Source organism: Actinia tenebrosa, unplaced genomic scaffold, assembly GCF_029948245.1.
Source record: "Actinia tenebrosa isolate PJP-AT-01 unplaced genomic scaffold, QUT_ActTen_1.0 PGA_scaffold10__47_contigs__length_13832649, whole genome shotgun sequence".
NCBI lineage: Eukaryota > Metazoa > Cnidaria > Anthozoa > Actiniaria > Actiniidae > Actinia > Actinia tenebrosa.
The window spans coordinates 9,875,858-9,893,894 of NW_028292570.1; the positions used below are offsets into that span (position 1 = coordinate 9,875,858).

An 18,037-nucleotide genomic window follows, 5' to 3' on the forward strand; every position below is an offset into this window, starting at 1 on the left:
TTTAAATATCATTATTTGATGAAGAGAATTAGATCTTTTTTCCCATTTATATATGTACTCGTACTGATATATGCTCGTAGAAGATGTCTGTTCAGTGTCACGTTTGTGGGTTAAATAGCCTCAAGGAATATTTTGATTTGTGTGAATAATATATTGAGGGATGGCGAGTGACGAGGGGCTTAAATCAGGGTTTCATATTATTCAGTGCGAAAGCTAAAAAGTCAGTCTAGTCAGTAATTTCCATCATTGTCATCATTATCATCAGCAACAGCGTTACTTTGTCATCAAAATCATTATTATCACTTTTCTACCTGTGGCAAATTCAAATCGTCAGTGAGGCTCTTCCTTTCTTTCTTTCTTTCTTTCTCTCTCTCTCTCTCTTTCTTTCTTTCTTTCTTCCTTTCTTTCTTCCTTCCTTCCTTCCTTCCTTTTCTTGTTCTTTTCTAAGTGTCATCCTTCCTTCCTTCCTTCCAGTATTCCATTCTATCTTATTATTTTCCATCCTTTCTTGTCTAAAAGTTTGAAAAAACACGCAAAAGATTTGACAAAAGTCTTCAAAAGCCGCCTTCATTTTAATTTATTTGCCACCACAGAAAAAACATGGCTTTAATTACGTTATCTAGGAAGAAAACAACGCTATCTCCAAAAGCAAATTAAACCGGGATTCTCTTTGAATCAGAAACTGTCTTCGTAACGATTTAGGTGTGTTCGATGATATCGGAATCAAATTCCCACGTGCACAACATCTGTTCCTCGTCTGCTATTGAATAATCAAAAATCCATGTGACTATGTGCTATGTCGCTAGGACCTCAGTGATAAAGACTCTCTTTACATCTATTAACAAGTCGAGTTCAAGTTGGTTAAAAAATCTTACATTTTTTTCCAGTATAGGCTACAATAATGTAACCCATTTGGAAACAGGCAACTAGCAGGCCCTGCCAGACTTTTAGCTTTGAAATGAGTGATAAACGCCTCATTAACCAAAACACTGATAACAAAAGTTCAATCTATCACAAGTGCTTCAAAAGAATCGGGTTTTGATTCCAAGTTCCAGATAGTATCTAGATTGAAAGTCCTCGCCCATCGCCGAAGCGAAAGATCAAAAACACACCGCCCGGTCCTTTAGCCGACTAATAAAGTGATGTTTAGTCTATTTTAACAGCCGAGACCAAATTTATTGTTTATCATGACCATCATGGTGGCATAAACATCAGGCGCTTGTTCGGTAATTATCTACTATATAACCTATAACGTGAGGTCCAATTGCATAAGGCGTCCAATCATCCCAATAGTTTTCAACGCGCTATCCCGCAAGCACAAAACGACTTGCCACATCTATCAACACTCAAGTTTGTCATATATACCAAAGTGCCTCGGAGTTCTTGTGTTTTAATGGGCCCAAGGCTTGTGCTCGTGGTTAGCTTTTTTCCTGTTATGGCTCTCGTCACTCTTGAGTCGTTAATAAGTGTTGCTGCTTATACGAACTTGCCCCAAAGACCGTCGATTGATCAATTAAAATGCGTGAAGTTGTTGAACAGTGTCTAGCCTGGGGCCCTAACCGTTGGTGAGCCGCAAAGCGTCAATAGACCGACCTGTGGGACAACGTTTAGCCAAGCTGAATGAGTCTATCGCATTACTTATACAATACTCAAGGGAATGGTCATGTGGTCTGAAATGGTACAACATTGAGCCATGCTGAATGGGTCTATTGCTTATACAATACTCAAGGGAATGGTCATGTGGTCTGAAATGGTACAACATTGAGCCAAGCCGAATGGGTTTATTGCTTATACAATACTCAAGGGAATGGTCATGTGGTCTGGAAATGAGACAACATTTATACCATTTATAGCCAAGCTGAATGGGTCTATTGCTTATACAATACTCAAGGGAATGGTCATATGGTCTGAAATGGTACAACATTGAGCCATGCTGAATGGGTCTATTGCTTATACAATACTCAAGGGAATGGTCATGTTGTCTGAAATGGTACAACATTGAGCCAAGCTGTGGGTCTAGTTCTTATACAATACTCAAGAGAATATACCAGTCAAGGTTTAGGCCCATTTTCTGCTGTAAGGTTTACGTGTAAGATCTTACACTCTGTTGTCATGGCAACCTTCTTTCCACTTAGGAAAGTTCGCATTACCAAAGGGGTCGCAACTTCTTGTAATAAGCAAGGTTTTCTATCACTAGCAGAACACTCCTAACCCAATCCACCCCCCCCCCCCCACCCCCCCCCCCCGAGTCATACTTGCTGTAAGGGAGCGTGACAATTACAACCCACATGTCGTAACACACGTGGTTTTATATCACGTTCTACGACTATACAGTGACACTGAAACAGCACTACTAATACTATCCATCGAAACCCGGTATAATATTTTTTGTTTTACAGATTCAGATTATGCGTCAGAAATAAATGTTGCTCATGCAGAAATAGTAAACACAGCAGCTGACAATGGTGACAATGGTGACAATGTAACCTCTTCTGTTGCTGAAGCACAAGGTTTTACATTTCGGTGTTTACTCATGCATTCGCTCATTCATACTGTATCCTGAAGTCCTGTTTGATATCATCCTGTTAGATTCATTTCTTGTATCATTTCCATTATATGAATCCCGCAGGAACATATGAGTTTCTACAAATGCATCATTCCCTTCTTGTTGAATGCGTCGATGATACACCATCCGCAATAAATTGTAACGAGGACACTGGCGAATCGTCAAAAACGTTAAGAAAATGGTCCCGTGGTTTACTCCATTTTGTTCGTGGTGGAGGGCATATCGATAGATGGAACCCGATCTATATGTAAGTAATGTCACAGAACATAAACAAATTGAAGCTGTGATCAATGCCGTAGCACGCAAGCAGCTGAGATGACATATATTACATATAGAAACTGAAACGTAAAAACTTGCATACCATAAGCATCTCGTCCTTTTTTTTTTTTTTTTTTTTTTTTTTTTTCGTTTTAGCTCTGAAGGATCCGGACAAGTATTCCTGTTGACGATACATTACCTGATAAAACGACTTGAAAAAGTACCCGAATCCCAATGGGAAGACGCAATTGTTTCATATGACAATATGTGTAACCTAAATAAGATGGGAGTAGCAAAAATGCCCCTGCCTTTCCCTGCGCCCTACAACAATATGTGGCTAAAGGTTAGGAAGGTAATCGACAGGCTTCATTTAAGAAATCATAAAGACCCAACATGTAGGAAGAATTATTCCTGTGATTACCTTAAAGAAGTATATCCGCATTTGAATACATCAGTTGCGGAACAAATATTTACGTGGGCTTCTAGATTTAAAAAAATATTATGCGCAATGCCCAAAAGAAGTTTTCTATTCTATTACCACAGAATGGTGGTGAGGAGAAATAGATATACTTCAAAATGTTACAAAAATGGAAGGTTTCCAGAGTTTCCTAAGATTCATTAATCATATGATTAAGTTTTGATTGAAGTTCTTTAAAAATTCCTCTATCACTTTTATAATTATGTGTATTTATATGTTATATATTTTAAATAATTGCAAAGCGTATAAGAAATATCTTTTAACAAATAAACTGAAATTGTATTCTTGTCGCGATGTATTGTTAAGTTTATTGTATTTATTGTATGTCAAAACGATTCTGATTAATTGTTCTTTGCTTGACACACGCTTTCCCTTCCCCAATAGTTCTAGTACAGATTTTTGCACGTATTTTATGATATGTAGGTTGTTATTGTCACGCAACCTCATAGCAAGAATGACCGTAAGACCTTACAGAGAAACCTTACACCCAAATGGAGATCCTAAACCGGGACACATTTGCTATCAAGAGAATATATGATCTTTTGGTCTGAAATGGGACAACATTGAGCCAAGCTGAATGGGTCTATTGCTTATACAATACTCAAGGGAATGGTCGTGCGGTCTGAAAATGAGACAACACTGAGCCAATTTCAAATTTTCAAATTTTCAAAGAATCGAAAATCCAGATCACCTGGGTTTTGCTGTCGGTATTTGTAAGCCTAAAAGTGCAGGACTTCATTTTCAATTTGTGTTAGATTTTAAGTCTGATTGGACCATTGATAAGATAATTGGAGAAAGTCCAGACTTCAGGACTAATCTGCCTCTCTGTTTAGATGTTTTCCCGGTCTGTTTAGCTCATCCCTGTCACAAGACGGACAAAACTTTAAAAAAAAGATGAAGTTGATTTTCACTCGCCGCTCGGCTTAATTAAGCGAGACAATCTGGTGGGTGTTTTCTAAAGCTTATACAAGAGCAACAAAAGAACTTGTAGAGAAAGTGTAGAGCACTTAGACAAGCGTCATGTTTTGGAATCTTATTTATCTCAGGATATCTCGTAGTTTATCTCTGACCAACTTAAAAAACATGTTCCTAATGAGAAGATTAATCCGTACGGAAAAAAAAAACATGAGGGGATTACGAGGTTGATGACAAAACCGCTCCAGAAAATGGCTTTGAATATTAAGACGTCTTGGTGTTAACGACTGTGTTGGTCCTTAAGAAAAAGGACTCAAATCCGAGAGTTTCGAGAAACTCTTCGGCGCTCCTTTTCATACCTAATTCTTGGGGTGCATGTTATGTCACGGTCGCCATGTTGGTTGACCATACAAAGCATTCCTCAGTTAGATCAACCAAGATGGCGGGTTTGCCATTGTAATTCATATCTCAGTTAATTTTTCAGTCACGTGGTTGCAATCCAAGGATTCTTCAGTCCTACGTCCGCAAAACCTAACACCGTAAACCAATTCATTTGATTTGTGATTTAGCCGTGCCGTGAACTAGATCAGCCCAGAAAATAAACATGTTTTAAGTTTCAGAAAAAATACTCATTAATTCTTCTTACTCAATAAAATTAATACGTTAAAATTATTATAAGTTAAAACTTACTTTAAGTTCGCTCGTAATCACTACCAAATCCTGCAATCTGATTGGTTCAAAGGAGTGCGGTTAATTCCCGAATCGCATCCTTAGGAGCTTTTAATCGCATCCTCAAAATAATTTTTTTTAAACAATAAAATAAAACAAAAAAAAACAAAAAAAAAAGTTTTTTTAATTGTTTTTTTTTGTTTTGTTCGCATTTAGTTCTTCTACTACATTAAATTGATTATTCTGCACTCTTTATTGTGTCTGTGTATGATTACAAAAAGGATATGATTAAGTGGTAATTGAACTTCGTGTCGTGCAATTTTGGTCTGAAATCAAACTTGCAATTACAAATCGCACTCCGCGGTCGTGCGATTTTGTAATCGCGCGTTTAATTTCAGACCAAATTGCACTCCACTCATATGGTTGAGATTTTTAACTCATTCAAATGTTATATCAAAACTAATTTATGGTCTTAGTGTTTATGGAGCATCACCTCCGGAGCTTACCACCGTACAAAACTTTTTAGATCGCTGTTACAAACGAAATTATACAACATACCATTATAATATCCAGGATCTTTTAAATAAATTTGACACAAGGCTATATGAGAAATCGGTTAGTAGTGACCATCCTTTGCATAGCATAGCGCCTAAAATACAAACGTCCAAATATAATTTAAGGAAATCATATTTTATTAGACCTAGAGTTAATTCTCAACGTTTTAAAAACTCATTTGTAAATAGAATAATCTTTAGTAATTAGTATCTTTTAATCAGTTTTTTAGTTTTATGATTGTAATCACGTTATAATGATATGTATTTTATCATTTCTTTAATAAAGACATTATTATTATTATTATGTTCAAGTCAAACCGCTTGGCTCTCATTCCTTAGCGTGACTAGGTGACTAGGACTTCGTGACATTCATTATGTGAAAGCGTGACAAACTTCAAGATGGCTTTGGGGGCCTGTGAAAACAGCGGACGTCCTGTGCGCATATCTACATCCGTCCAATTTGTTCAAAAATCAAAAAAAAATTTCCAAGTAATTCTTTTCTCATTTACTAAGTGATTGGCTTCTGACATGCTTTCTTTTAATAGTATCGGGACACGAAAGAATGATTTTTGACCTTATTTAGAGCGTCAAATAAACTAAAGCTGCCCTAAATGGCGCTATTTAAGCCATTCACAAACTTAACTAACTAAAAGCGCATTACTGCGAGAACTAGTTGGACGGATAAGCTCCTTAGGAACGACTCGTCAGCTCCATTGGTCTGTTTATAATCTAGCTGCTAACCTTCTTAATTAATGCCAAGATATTTGTGGCTTACAGCTATGTTAGTGATGAGTTATTACCACAAGAACTATTTCAAAACTATTATGGCTCTCAATATTTTCTGCGCGCTTTTTATCATTGTTATTCTGTAACCCCCCCAAAAATAGAAATGAAATCTTTATCTACACACAAAAGCCACTAAATGCCGTTGTCAATATTTTTTTCCGTTGAAAAAAGTACGTTTAATTAGAGATGGACAATTAGATAATTGAGGGGGGAGGTTGCAGGAACTTATGTTGCACTATGTATCTTTTTAGCAGCCCTGCACGCAATATGTTTTATGCTTGCTTGATATTTCTTTTCTTAAAGGAGATGTTGCGCGAATTTTTTTTCAAGGTTGGGGTGCTTATTTTTTTGGGGGAATTAATGCCCCCCCCTCCCCCATCAATTATTTAATGTTCGAAAAAATTGAGAAACTCTTCGATTGAAATTTGAAGTCGAATAACACTCAGCGGACATGTTGCGAGCTAAAATCATGGTTATTTTAATTTCTATAATCTTACATAACCTTTGCTTTCTTTTTTTTTTTTTTTTTTTTTTTGTGGAAAAAATAAATTTGTTATTGCTTATCGTTCGGTAAGCGAGAGTTGTTTGTAAAACAGGCCACTAGTTGTACGGTTCAGTTTGTGGAAAGCCACTCAAGTTGCTTTTATCAAGCCTACGTGTGGTTTTGTATCAATAGCCATGGTTTCCGACCTACTGTCGCATTTCCTATCCCAGGCGTCGATTTGTCTGGACCTCGTGTGGACAGCATGGAAGCGCATTGCCCACAAGGTTCATTTAAGAGATATTTTTGAGATTCTCGTTCTCAAAATATTCAATAGTTTTATCCAAAAGCTGTGCTAAATGTAATTAGTATAAATCATGCCGTTCATACATGTTCATACAGCGATTACTTTATCCATTTTGGCGCCATTCAGCTGTCAATCAAAACAAAAAAAACCATTCAAATGCAAGTGGCGGAGAAAAGCCTAACGGTTCACATCTGATGAAAGAGCTACGCTGCCGGAAAACGCTTACGTTTACTTTACCTTTACCTTTTTCTGGCTTATAAAAAGAATAATGAATAATAGATAATATTTCTACAACGTGGAGTAAAGCCTAGAATGCTGTGTTGCTATGGAAACTGGATACGAAATTTGTGTCCTTAGAACGTAGGACAGACCGGAGGATGAATATTGGATGTTGTTGGCATGTTTGCGGGTGCTTCACTTGACAGACGATGTCAAGATAAAATAACATGAATTAAAAGCTAAAATGATAACAGTTGATGAAAGTGGATATATATATTATTGCGCAAGCGCTGTGCGAGAGCTAGGATCCGTGTAATTTTTACCAGTTGAAAGCAAGGTTTTCAATAGAAATGTTCATTGATGGCTGAACATGGAGACCAAAGTTTTAACCTCATACTCAACGCTGCTGATGTGATTCATTCAGCTGATTGATACCAAACAATAGAATACTCTCTGGTTGATAGCACATGACGGGCAGTGTTTGCCTGTCATTGTAGGCTGGTAATGAGATTCGTGAGATTCATTCAGCTGATTGATACCAAGCAAATGCATCGGCAAGCGCCGATCTGACTTTTAATTTCGTCACGAAAGGGAAAGACTCCTCACGCTAATATAATTTAACAAAGGCACCGATCTTGCGATAGCTTAGATTCCAGATGTCTTGTCATTGGCGTTGAATATCGGTCCTTTAAGGTTTCCTGTTCGCCTGCTTTTCATAAAATGTGTCGAACACCGCGCGTTGTCTAAAACCTGCGGTTGTTGTCAATAGCGGTGGACGGCAATGTCATGAATTAGCAGTCGACTCTCCCGTAAGCGACCATCCCGGGGCCAGGAGAAAGTGGTCGCTTACGAGAGATGGTCGCTTGCGGGAGAGTTAACACAGGAAGCCCAAACAATGAGAATCCTAACACAGGAAGCCTAAACCATTTATAATTTGTAACTCACGTGTTTCAACTACTGTATTAACGATTAAACTGTTTTAGTAAACCGTGCTATATGTTTAAAGTACTGTAGTTGTCAATATTTCGTCGGGTTTTTAATACCCGATGACTCAGCTCTATGCTTTTAATTTTTAATTTAATGTTAAAGGATCTGTCACCATTACTGGTTCTTGGGTGGTCGCTTACGGGAGAGGAAAAACAATGAAAAATTCCAAAATTTTAACCCCAAAGGTGGTCGCGGTCGCTTACGAGAGTGGTCGCTTACGAGAGAGTTTTTTTATAGAGTTTATATGGGGAACAAAACGGGAAATTCAAAAAATGGTCGCTTACGAGAGTGGTCGTTCAAGAGTCGACTGTAGAGCAGAAACGACGTCAATTTACAAACTTACCGTGCCATGTGCGAGCATTTTTTTGGACTAGCTTGGTAGTATCGCAAGTTTTCATTGGTTCAAACAGAGATCCTGGATGTTATAGCGTGACTTTGCAATGCGTATCGTACCAAATCTATCTCAGTAGAGGCGGAACCACTAGTACCACGAAAGTGCCTTTGCACGCTTATTGTTATTTTCTTTGGCATGGCTTTATGAGAATCTTTTTGTCATGAGTACTTCTACCTCTAATAATACGAATACTAAGGTATTTGTTACGCCACAAAATGTAATGTAATAAAGTTGCTAACGCAAAATGTAATAAATTTTGACACAAAATGCAATAAACTCAAAGACAAAAAGTCTGAAAAGGAATCAACATCCTACAGTAACGTCACTCTAGAATGACGTCACTCTTTCAGCTCCTCTGCTTTTTCAGTCTGTGTAAGCACTTTATTTTCTTCTTGAGATAAAAAAGAGAAAATCTTCTCAAGTAAATACGGTATAGCCATTAAGGAAACTACGTGTTTAAGACAAAGTAGCTGAATGGAACATTCGAGATTCAGCATTCTATTTTTTCCTGACTTTTTTTTAGATAGGTATGTATAGAGTGAAACGGCTTGTAATACTTATTTATTGCTATTATCCATTACTGCAATTCATTTTTATGATTATTGGACGTCATAGTTGATATATGCTAAGTTTTTTGAATAAAATTTTTAAATTTGTTTCTTTATTACATTTTGTGTTAGCAACTTTATTACATTTTGTGTCAGTGCTATGTTTTGTGTCAATTATATTTTGTGCGAGTTATTACATTTTGTGGCGTAACAGGATTAGTATTCGTATTATTAGGTTAGCAGTTATAAAGCACGCGGGGGTTGGTAGAACATTCGAGAAGTGTTAAGAGAAGCACGACACGTAGCGGCCTTTTTTTCTTCTTATATAAAATAAAAATTACAATAACCGTTACTTCAGATAAGAATGACTCAACGGAAAGTGCGCGCTTGCAATGTGCTCTCATAAAGCACGCGCTCCAAACCAATCAGAACACGACATTCATAACAGTTATTTTATATTAAGTATAAATTTAGTGCGCGACGCTGTAGACGTCCGAGGACTATAAGATATCCCGCGATCGAGCTGGACCACGGGGTCCAGTCCTGATTACCGTAGCATAGAATATATGACGCACTAGTGTAAGATGTAGGTTGCGACGGAGATCTTCTCCTATGGAGTTAAGTGTTTCAACTCAGTAATGATGAAAAGGTAAATTATACACCGTGAAAAGATGAAAAAACTTACTGACGTTTCGGACGCTAGTCCTTCGTCGGTCTTTCTTTGCTTAACGGCAACAATGATTGTCGCAAGACCAAAGAAATGCGGCTTATTCACCTATTGGGCACTCTTAGTCCCAACGGGATTAATGAACGCTTTATTTTCAACTAACCTTTTCTTTTGTCTTTTGATTGTTTGTTTTTGTTTCCTTGCCTACCTTGCTCTCATTGGTTTCTTTTGTCTTATTCTATCATATATACACTCCTTTCTACCACTTCTTTCTCTTTTACTCCGACGAAGGACTAGCGTCCGAAACGTCAGTAAGTTTTTTCATCTTTTCACGGTGTATAATTTACCTTTTCATCATTACTGTTTCATTAGAAACACCGACGCAGCTCACACTAATTTTTAGCTAGTTATATCTTTTTGTTTCAACTCAGGAAACCCAATACCTTGTTTTTGAGATAACTGGAAACTGCTTGGATATGCCAGGCTAAATCGTCTTTACCTCAGTTGGACGTTTTTCCATTTCAGACCAGATGTCATTTCCCAGTATCTTTTCTTTGTTTAACCTTCTTGGGCTTTTTTAAATCTTCCCCCATATATTCTTAATTGTATGTATTTATAAAATAACTGTTATGAATGTCGCGTTCTGATTGGTTTGGAGCGCGTGCTTTATGAGAGCACATTGCAAGCGCGCGGACTTTCCGTTGCGTCATTCCTATCTATTATTGTAATTTGTATTTTATAAAAGAAATAAAAAAACTTGCTTCCTGTGCTGTGTGCAGTCATAAAGCACTTGGGGATTGGCAGAACACTCGAGAAGTGTCCAGAAGCACTCCGCTACGCGTCGTGCTTCCCTTAACACTTCTCTCGTGTTCTGCCAACCCCCGCGTGCTTTATGACAGCACACAGCACGCGCGCTGTATATTAAGCTTGGTCTCCCCGATGAGCAAGGCACGTGTGCCAAGCTAAAAGCATTGAGACTGTAAAAAAGTTTATTATTATTATAATTATTATTATTATTATTCTGCCAAATTTTATTTTTCTGCATACATCATGTTTACATTGACCAGCGAACTAAGTCTAGGCTGGTTAAGTTCATCATTTTTTACAATCCTTTCTTCAGCTTATGCATATTCATAGAACTTCTTGACTATATTAACGTTCTGGCTGAAAATCCATTTCTGGCATCGTTCTATAAGAAAGTTCACTTCCCTGTCTGTATTTGTAATTGTTCTTAGGTCTTTTCTTAGCCGTTCGTGATGTCCTGCGAGAAAGTCTTAAAGTCTTATTATATTATTATTATTATTATTATTATTATTATTATTATTATTATCATTATCATTATTATTATTAACGGTTTCGCATGAAAAGACCCATAAATATGGAAACAAATCAAACAAAAAACCTTACTCAGAAAATAACACGTGGTCTGAAATGAGAAAATACATCCACGAGCTAAAGGGGTTTATTACACTAGGAAGTTTCTTAAACCAAAGTAAATATATTTGGTTTACTCGTTAGATTTGTCTAAGTCAGCGAGTAGTTCTTCCTCGACACTGCTGTAGCGTCGTGCTGTTGAGAGGCGGTCAAGGCGACTCTGGGCGTATTTCAAAATTCCAGGAAACTGGTCATTTTCTGCAAGCGTTCGCGCTTTTGTGGCCCATTCTACGGCTTTTTTGTGGTAGTTTTCGCCTTGTTCTACATTGATACGTGATCTGCGATAATTGATGTCTGATTTTGCAAGACTCAAGTAACATTCATTCACTTCTGTAAGAGAGTCACCCTTCAGAACACTTTCCTCTACGACCAATATGTTGACAACAGCGTTATTCATATCTTCGTCAGTGACGTCTCTAAAATCATCGTCTTTCTCGGCGAAGGGGGCGCAGCCAAGAAACAGCATTGCTAGTCGAAGATGACAACGGTGCATAAGATTTGACTTTGCAGTCAAAGCTTTACAAGTGTCATTCGAATCTTCTCCAAATTTCTTTGTGTGTTCGATAGCTTGGATGTAGAGATTCACTGCTTGTCGCTTGAGAGACTGACGGACCTCTTTATTTCGTTCTTCTCCTGCTAAGATACTAAACAAATATCCAGCATCGCTTAACGTCCACGCTGAGTGCCATCCAGGAGAGATGCTTTCAAGTTCTTGCAACCCGCCACAAGTTACTTCATAACTTTTGCCATGATTACCTTGCCCTCGGAGAAAACAGGCCAGTAAATGAAGCCGTTGTATCTCAAATTCCTTCGAGTTCTCAGCTGAAGTCACGAGAGCGCTTGCTTTATTTAGTTCCTGATAAGCTTCTGTAAAGCTTCGCCTTCGATAAGCCCCGAGAGCAAGCATAAAACGAGTTGCAACTTCGATATCTGGTTTATGGAACGCTTCACTCTTAAAACATATTTTTGATGCAAACGTTTGAACTTTCTCAAAATCTCCATCTTGTATATGCTTCTCCATTACGTCTGTGATTCTCACGCACATAGTTTTGGATTTCGTATTTCGAGGAATTACTCGAGAAATAACTTTAGGAATACTCGTACATTCAACTACCAAGTTCATAGGTTGGACATGTTCTTCTGTATCTTTGTAGCCAGGCTCATTACCCTGGCATCTTTCTGGAGTCGTCGTTGGAAAACGACTATGGCTTTCGCTCCAGGAATTTTCTCGGCAAAATTTCACAATATCCTGCATGTGTGCGTCGTGTAAGACTCTTTTCTTCCATCGCTTGAATTCCATCTTGGCTACTTTGCAATTCTCTATTATATACGTCTCAGGGTGATTTAGGAAGACCCCTCCGGGACATGCCGATATGGAGATCACTATAACATACAACCCGGGAATCTCTGTCATAGAATCCCCGGCACATACCGGAACAAACGAGATATTCCAGTGTCTTCCAAGTTCAGGTATACCATGCTCTTCTGGCCATAGCATATTTTTTATTGCAGATTCTAGTCTCTCTGTGATTCTGTTTTTCTCCTTGTCATCAAGGTTTTCGCCAAGAACACTATAAGTTTCATCATCAACACCAATATACACGTGGCCACCTTTGTGGTTCGCAAACGCAGATATATAATGAGTTATCTTGTTCGAAATGATACGATCAGCCAGCGATTTATTCTTATTTCGATCGGACTTCACTTTTTTGAATTGCACGGTATCCGACTCCCTCAAATCACCAGGAATTGTAGCGTCTTTCAAAAACTCTTTTATAAAGCTTTGTAGATTTGAGTTGATCAAAGGTCCAGTTTCCAGGAGACGAGCAATGTTCACAAGCGGTTCGGACCTGAGGACTTCCCTCACGAGAAAATTTGTAGGCAAAGCTAAATTATAATTTACTGTAAAAATTCTATCGCTTGGTTTTACGAAAAAAATGATTTCTTTACCACGACCTGTGATCCTTACTTCGCAAAGCTCACGTAGATTCGTTAAGCCAAGAAATTCAATTAAACTTTGCTCAATTGCACGAACCAGTTCGTCGAGAAGGTTCGGAGTCAACGCTTGTGTGGAAGAAAGTTTGAGATTCCCACCTTCATGACTGTTCAACAGAGCACAAATTGTGGAGCAAGTTTCTTGAATTATGCCTGACTTCTTGTTTCTATTTTGTACAGCATGAGGAGATATTTGGATGACAATTAGCGTTCGACAGTTTTCGCTTTGTAAACCAGACGCTGCCATTGCCTAAACTTGAGGAAAGAGGAAATGTTTTTCAATAATACCAATAATGGCAAAAAGCGCCAAAAACTCGACTTTTGTATGAGTTTTGATCCCAATTTTTGTTTTGGGTTAACACTCAAAACCTTTTTTTAACAGTTAGAAACTGATGTTCTATGCACCCTTCTCATAATGGCTGATGAACGCACGGAAACGGGGTCACCCAGTCATCTTGCAAGGTTGAGCCAAGCTGCTCATTCAAAATAAAGGCTGTTAGCGCTAATTCAGATCAAATCATAGGTCATTTTAAAATACTTTTCTTCTTTAAAGTCATTTCATGTAATTTTATGTCTTTTATCGTGAAATAATGACTGGGTGACCGCGTTTTCGTGCACTTGTCAGCCATTATGAGTAGGGTGTATGATGAAATGCCTGTTTGAAGCGGTATTTTCAATTGTACAGAAATGTTTTGCTGCATTTGTGTTAGATGTTGCTTTGTCAGGCTTTTTTTATAGAAAATATATGGGAAATAAGCAAATGAAGGCCTGAACCTCATTTTCGAATAAAATTTTTTCTTTGGGTTAACACTTTGATTCCACTTTCATTGGTCATCTCCACTTCCAAACAAGTTAAACTTTCTGAATAACAAGATTTTAGCCTTGTACAACAGCCTTTCTTCGAAAACAGTTTTTGGCGCTCACTGCTTGAATACAAAAAGAATTCTCTCTTAATCTTTGCTTGCTTGTTGTTTGAGACTGCAAATCTCGCTTAAGGTGGCTGCTGACTCGGCTGACTACTTTTTAACATTCGATTTGAGCAGCCACGGTGTGCGCGCGCTCGATAACCGCTGAATAATCTTCACGATTTTATCGAGAGGGCAAAACCCTCAAATTTTACACGGGACTCTCTCTCTCTCTCTCTCTCTCTCTCCCTCTCCCCATATATTATTATTTTCTTTCGAGAAAGACAGGTGATATCCAATTATTTTTCAAAGTTTAAGAAAATTCTGTTTATCAGAACAACGTAAAAATCGTTGTTTGTTTCGTGCTCAATTTTTAAGATAACTTGCACACGTAGAACCTGAACAAAAAAGGTTTTTCCATTGTCTACAATAGTTTATTTAAAACGTTTATCAGTATTTTATAAATATAGTGTAAGTTACATGTTCGGAGAAAATTATTCATATTTCTTCCTTAGTTTCGGTTTTTATGTGTTTTTTTTTTTTGTACAGAGCTTGATTTTCGCTATTTTTCTTCCAAAATTGTACAAACGTATGTCATTCCGGAGAGAGTTTTAGATTGACGTTCACGGCAAACGTGTAACGTCAGTTGATCAGTGAAAAATTCTTTTAAATAACTGAAAAGGAATCGCAAAAAAATCCAAGTAGTAGAAAAACCAAAGAATATTTGTAAAACTTTCTAGTTGTGTGAAAACGAAGAACATAAATAAAAAGAGCACCTCGACATTAGTAAAAGGCTAAGTTCCAGCTTATATGAAAGACAGGAGAAATGACATTAAATATAAAATTGAACTCAGTGTGGATTAGTGACAAAATTTCGCTATACAGCATATTTTTCCATGAAATTTCCATGTTATTTTTTTATAAAATAATTGATTTTGTATTTAGAGCCAAGAAATTGAAGGTTCAATTGAAGATCTTCCGATCCCGCGAATTTATATTCTAACCTTAAAGAGAAGAAGTTGAGTAAACAAAGGTGGGAAAATCCCTAGGGCAACGGGGTATTAAGCAGACGATTACTATATTATGAATTCGTTTGATTTAGCCAACAGTTTCAGTTTCATTTTCGAGTCTGAATCTTTCCACAAACATTGGCAAAACTGAGTGACTTCATTCTAAGGAACTGGTGACCGTTCGATACCAAAATAAATAAATTTTGTGTTTTTTCTTTTTCTTTTTTTTGCAAGCTATCACCAAAATGTTCAATTTTTCTTGGATATTTTGATGCAATCGCTCCATATTTGACTTCAACTCGAAGTGTTACAAAAAAAATTTTGATTCCAGACTTGACTTCATAAAACTATGCAACTAAGAAAGTGCTTAAAAATGTTCTAAAAAAGATTTAAAGTAACAGAGAGAACACACAAAGCTCCACCGAATGCAATCTTGATCAACTTCTGAACGCCGGCCTGCGATTTCGTACTGTGAGCCAAGTTACTTTCTATTTTCTCCTAAGATTTCAGCGTTTTTCCACTGGTTCTCCTGGTTGCTTACCTCCATAAACTTTTAAATTCCAATTTGATTCAGGATAAGAAGAGGAATTATGTTGAGGTTTCACTGCAAGCTACATCCCTCAATATATTTAATGTTTTTTTAGTTTGTTTAGAAAAATATTTTCACCCAAAACGAAAACACATCGACTTAAGAAAATCCTTTTTCTACTTCCTTTTAGGAAACAGAGCGATAAGCCTGTACAACAACATCACAGAATTTAGAGAGCCAAACCAGATGTATATTGAATGAATTCTTGGCTTACCTTGATCACGAACTTCTACGAGTCGTCCAGCCTGACAGAAAACTGCGTATGTCTAAAATATGCTACTTAGGCAAGTTCTCAGGTAAAGATTCCGAGAATTGCGGAAGTGACAAAAATACTTAGGGGGGAGGGGTGCTAACTAGTGACGCCAATCACCTAGCATTTAATAATAATAATAATAAATATTTCTTATATAGCGCCTCTTCCATAAATGTCCAGTGGCGCTTTACAATAAATTCAAAACTAAATTATCCTAAAAAATACTAGACCTAAAAAAGAAAAATTAAATCAAGAGCTAAAGTACCTTAAAATTACTTAATAAAATATTAATAAAATTGCAATAATATCCCTAAATAATTCCTAAAAATATATAAATAATCAAAAAGTGCTCTAGTTTTTGACGTGGCTTAAATAAAATCGCTATTTACCGATTTAAACAGATGCGTTTTCAATTTAGACTTAAAGCATTCTAAAGATTGGCATAGTCTTATATTCTGTGGCAGGTCATTCCATAATATAGGCGCAGAGATAGAAAATGAGCGTTTGCCATACGATTCTAAGTTATAAATTGGAACTACTAATTTCTTATCTGATGCTGATCTTAGAGTACGCCTAGGTGTGTAAACTTCTAAAAGATCAGTAATATACTGTGGTGCTAATCCAGCTAAAGCCTTATAAGTAATTAGCAGTATCTTATACTTAATTCTTTCCTTGATCGGCAACCAATGTAGCTTGAACATTATAGGTGTTATATGGTCTCTTTTCTTTGTTAGGGTAACTACTCGTGCTGCTGCATTTTGAACCTTCTGAATTCGCTCTAGCAGAGTGTTTGGTAGTCCATGTAACAGTGCATTTCCAAAATCCAATCGAGACGTAACCAGAGCGTGTACTAATATCTCTGCAGATTTAAAGCTGAGATATTTCCTTATCTTGCTGATTTTCCTTAAATAATAGAAGCCAGATTTACAGATGGTTGTTACATGCGCCTCCATAGTTAAGTTAGAGTCCATGATAGCCCCAATGTTCCTCGCCTTTGAGGATGGAATGATAACATCATCGCATACAGCAGTAGAGGTTAGAGTTGGAGGGGGGCGATGTCGAGCAGATAGCACCAATATCTCCGTCTTTTCGCTGTTTAACTTTAGCTTATTCGCAGTCATCCACTTATCCAATGTGCGAACACAAGTTTCAATCTTTGACTTTGCTGTAATCAGTTCACCTGGGTCAGACGTTTTAAAAGAAATATATAGCTGCGTATCATCGGCATAAAGATGAAAGTCAATGCCTAATGATCTCATGAGATCTCCAAGTGGTGCTATATACAGCGAGAAAAGCACTGGCCCTAAAATACTTCCTTGTGGAATACCATATTGTAAGATACGTTCAGTAGACTGACCACCCAAGACATGAACTGTAAGTATTCTATCAGTAAGATACGATTTGAACCATTTATAAGCCTTGTCAGCAATTCCGTATCTGGAAGAGAGCCTGCACAGTAAAATTTCATGGTCTATCGTATCGAAGGCAGCAGAGAGGTCAAGAAGCACCAAGATCACTGAGTTCTTGTTATCGATAGCTCGTAAGATATCATTTTGGACCTTCACCAACGCTGTCTCAGTACTGTGGTACTTTTTATACGCGGATTGCAGGGGCTCATCTAGCCTGTTTCTTGTGACATGCTGTTCTAGCTGACTTGCTACTACCTTCTCTATACATTTAGATACAAATTTGAAATTTGAAATTGGACGAAAGTTTGAAAATTCGTCAGTGCTGAGGGTATCCTTCTTAAGTCGTGGGTCAAGAACAGCACATTTCAAATTAACAGGTACAGTAGCTGTCTCCAGAGAGCTGTTAATTATTCTGGTGATAAATGGTAAGAGATCAGTGAAGCATTCCATCAGTATCTTTGCAGGAATTGGATCAAGGATGCATGACTTCTTAGCTATTTTCTTTATAAGCACAGATAGTTCCTCCGTAGTCGTTGGTGTAAACGATTTAAGCTTGGCTTTACTCTCCATAGTTTTGTAGCTTTAGTTCTTACTCCAAAAAATAATCTCATTT

The 18,037-nt window shown here is 37.4% G+C and overlaps 2 protein-coding genes across 3 annotated transcripts; one reads left to right on the forward strand and one right to left on the reverse strand.

The window, feature by feature from the left end:
* The first annotated feature begins 2,252 nt into the window (after positions 1-2,252).
* LOC148912975 (uncharacterized) lies at positions 2,253-3,531 on the forward strand. Its single transcript, XM_089026642.1, has 3 exons — positions 2,253-2,510; positions 2,630-2,813; positions 2,981-3,531. The coding sequence occupies exons 2-3, from the start codon at positions 2,650-2,652 to the stop codon at positions 3,444-3,446; spliced, it is 630 nt and encodes a 209-aa protein (XP_088882768.1). The 5' UTR covers positions 2,253-2,510; positions 2,630-2,649; the 3' UTR covers positions 3,447-3,531.
* A 6,429-nt stretch (positions 3,532-9,960) lies between these two features.
* LOC116298259 (uncharacterized) lies at positions 9,961-16,040 on the reverse strand. Of its 2 annotated transcripts, none has more exons than XM_089026879.1 (2): positions 15,977-16,040; positions 9,961-13,513 (listed from the first exon to the last, which is right to left on the reverse strand). In XM_089026879.1, the coding sequence occupies exon 2, from the start codon at positions 13,503-13,505 to the stop codon at positions 11,337-11,339; it is 2,169 nt and encodes a 722-aa protein (XP_088883005.1). In that variant the 5' UTR covers positions 13,506-13,513; positions 15,977-16,040; the 3' UTR covers positions 9,961-11,336. The 2 variants fall into 2 exon arrangements, with proteins under 2 accessions (XP_088883005.1, XP_088883006.1); XM_089026880.1 differs by having other exon boundaries at positions 9,961-13,508; positions 15,977-16,038.
* Positions 16,041-18,037: the final 1,997 nt, after the last annotated feature.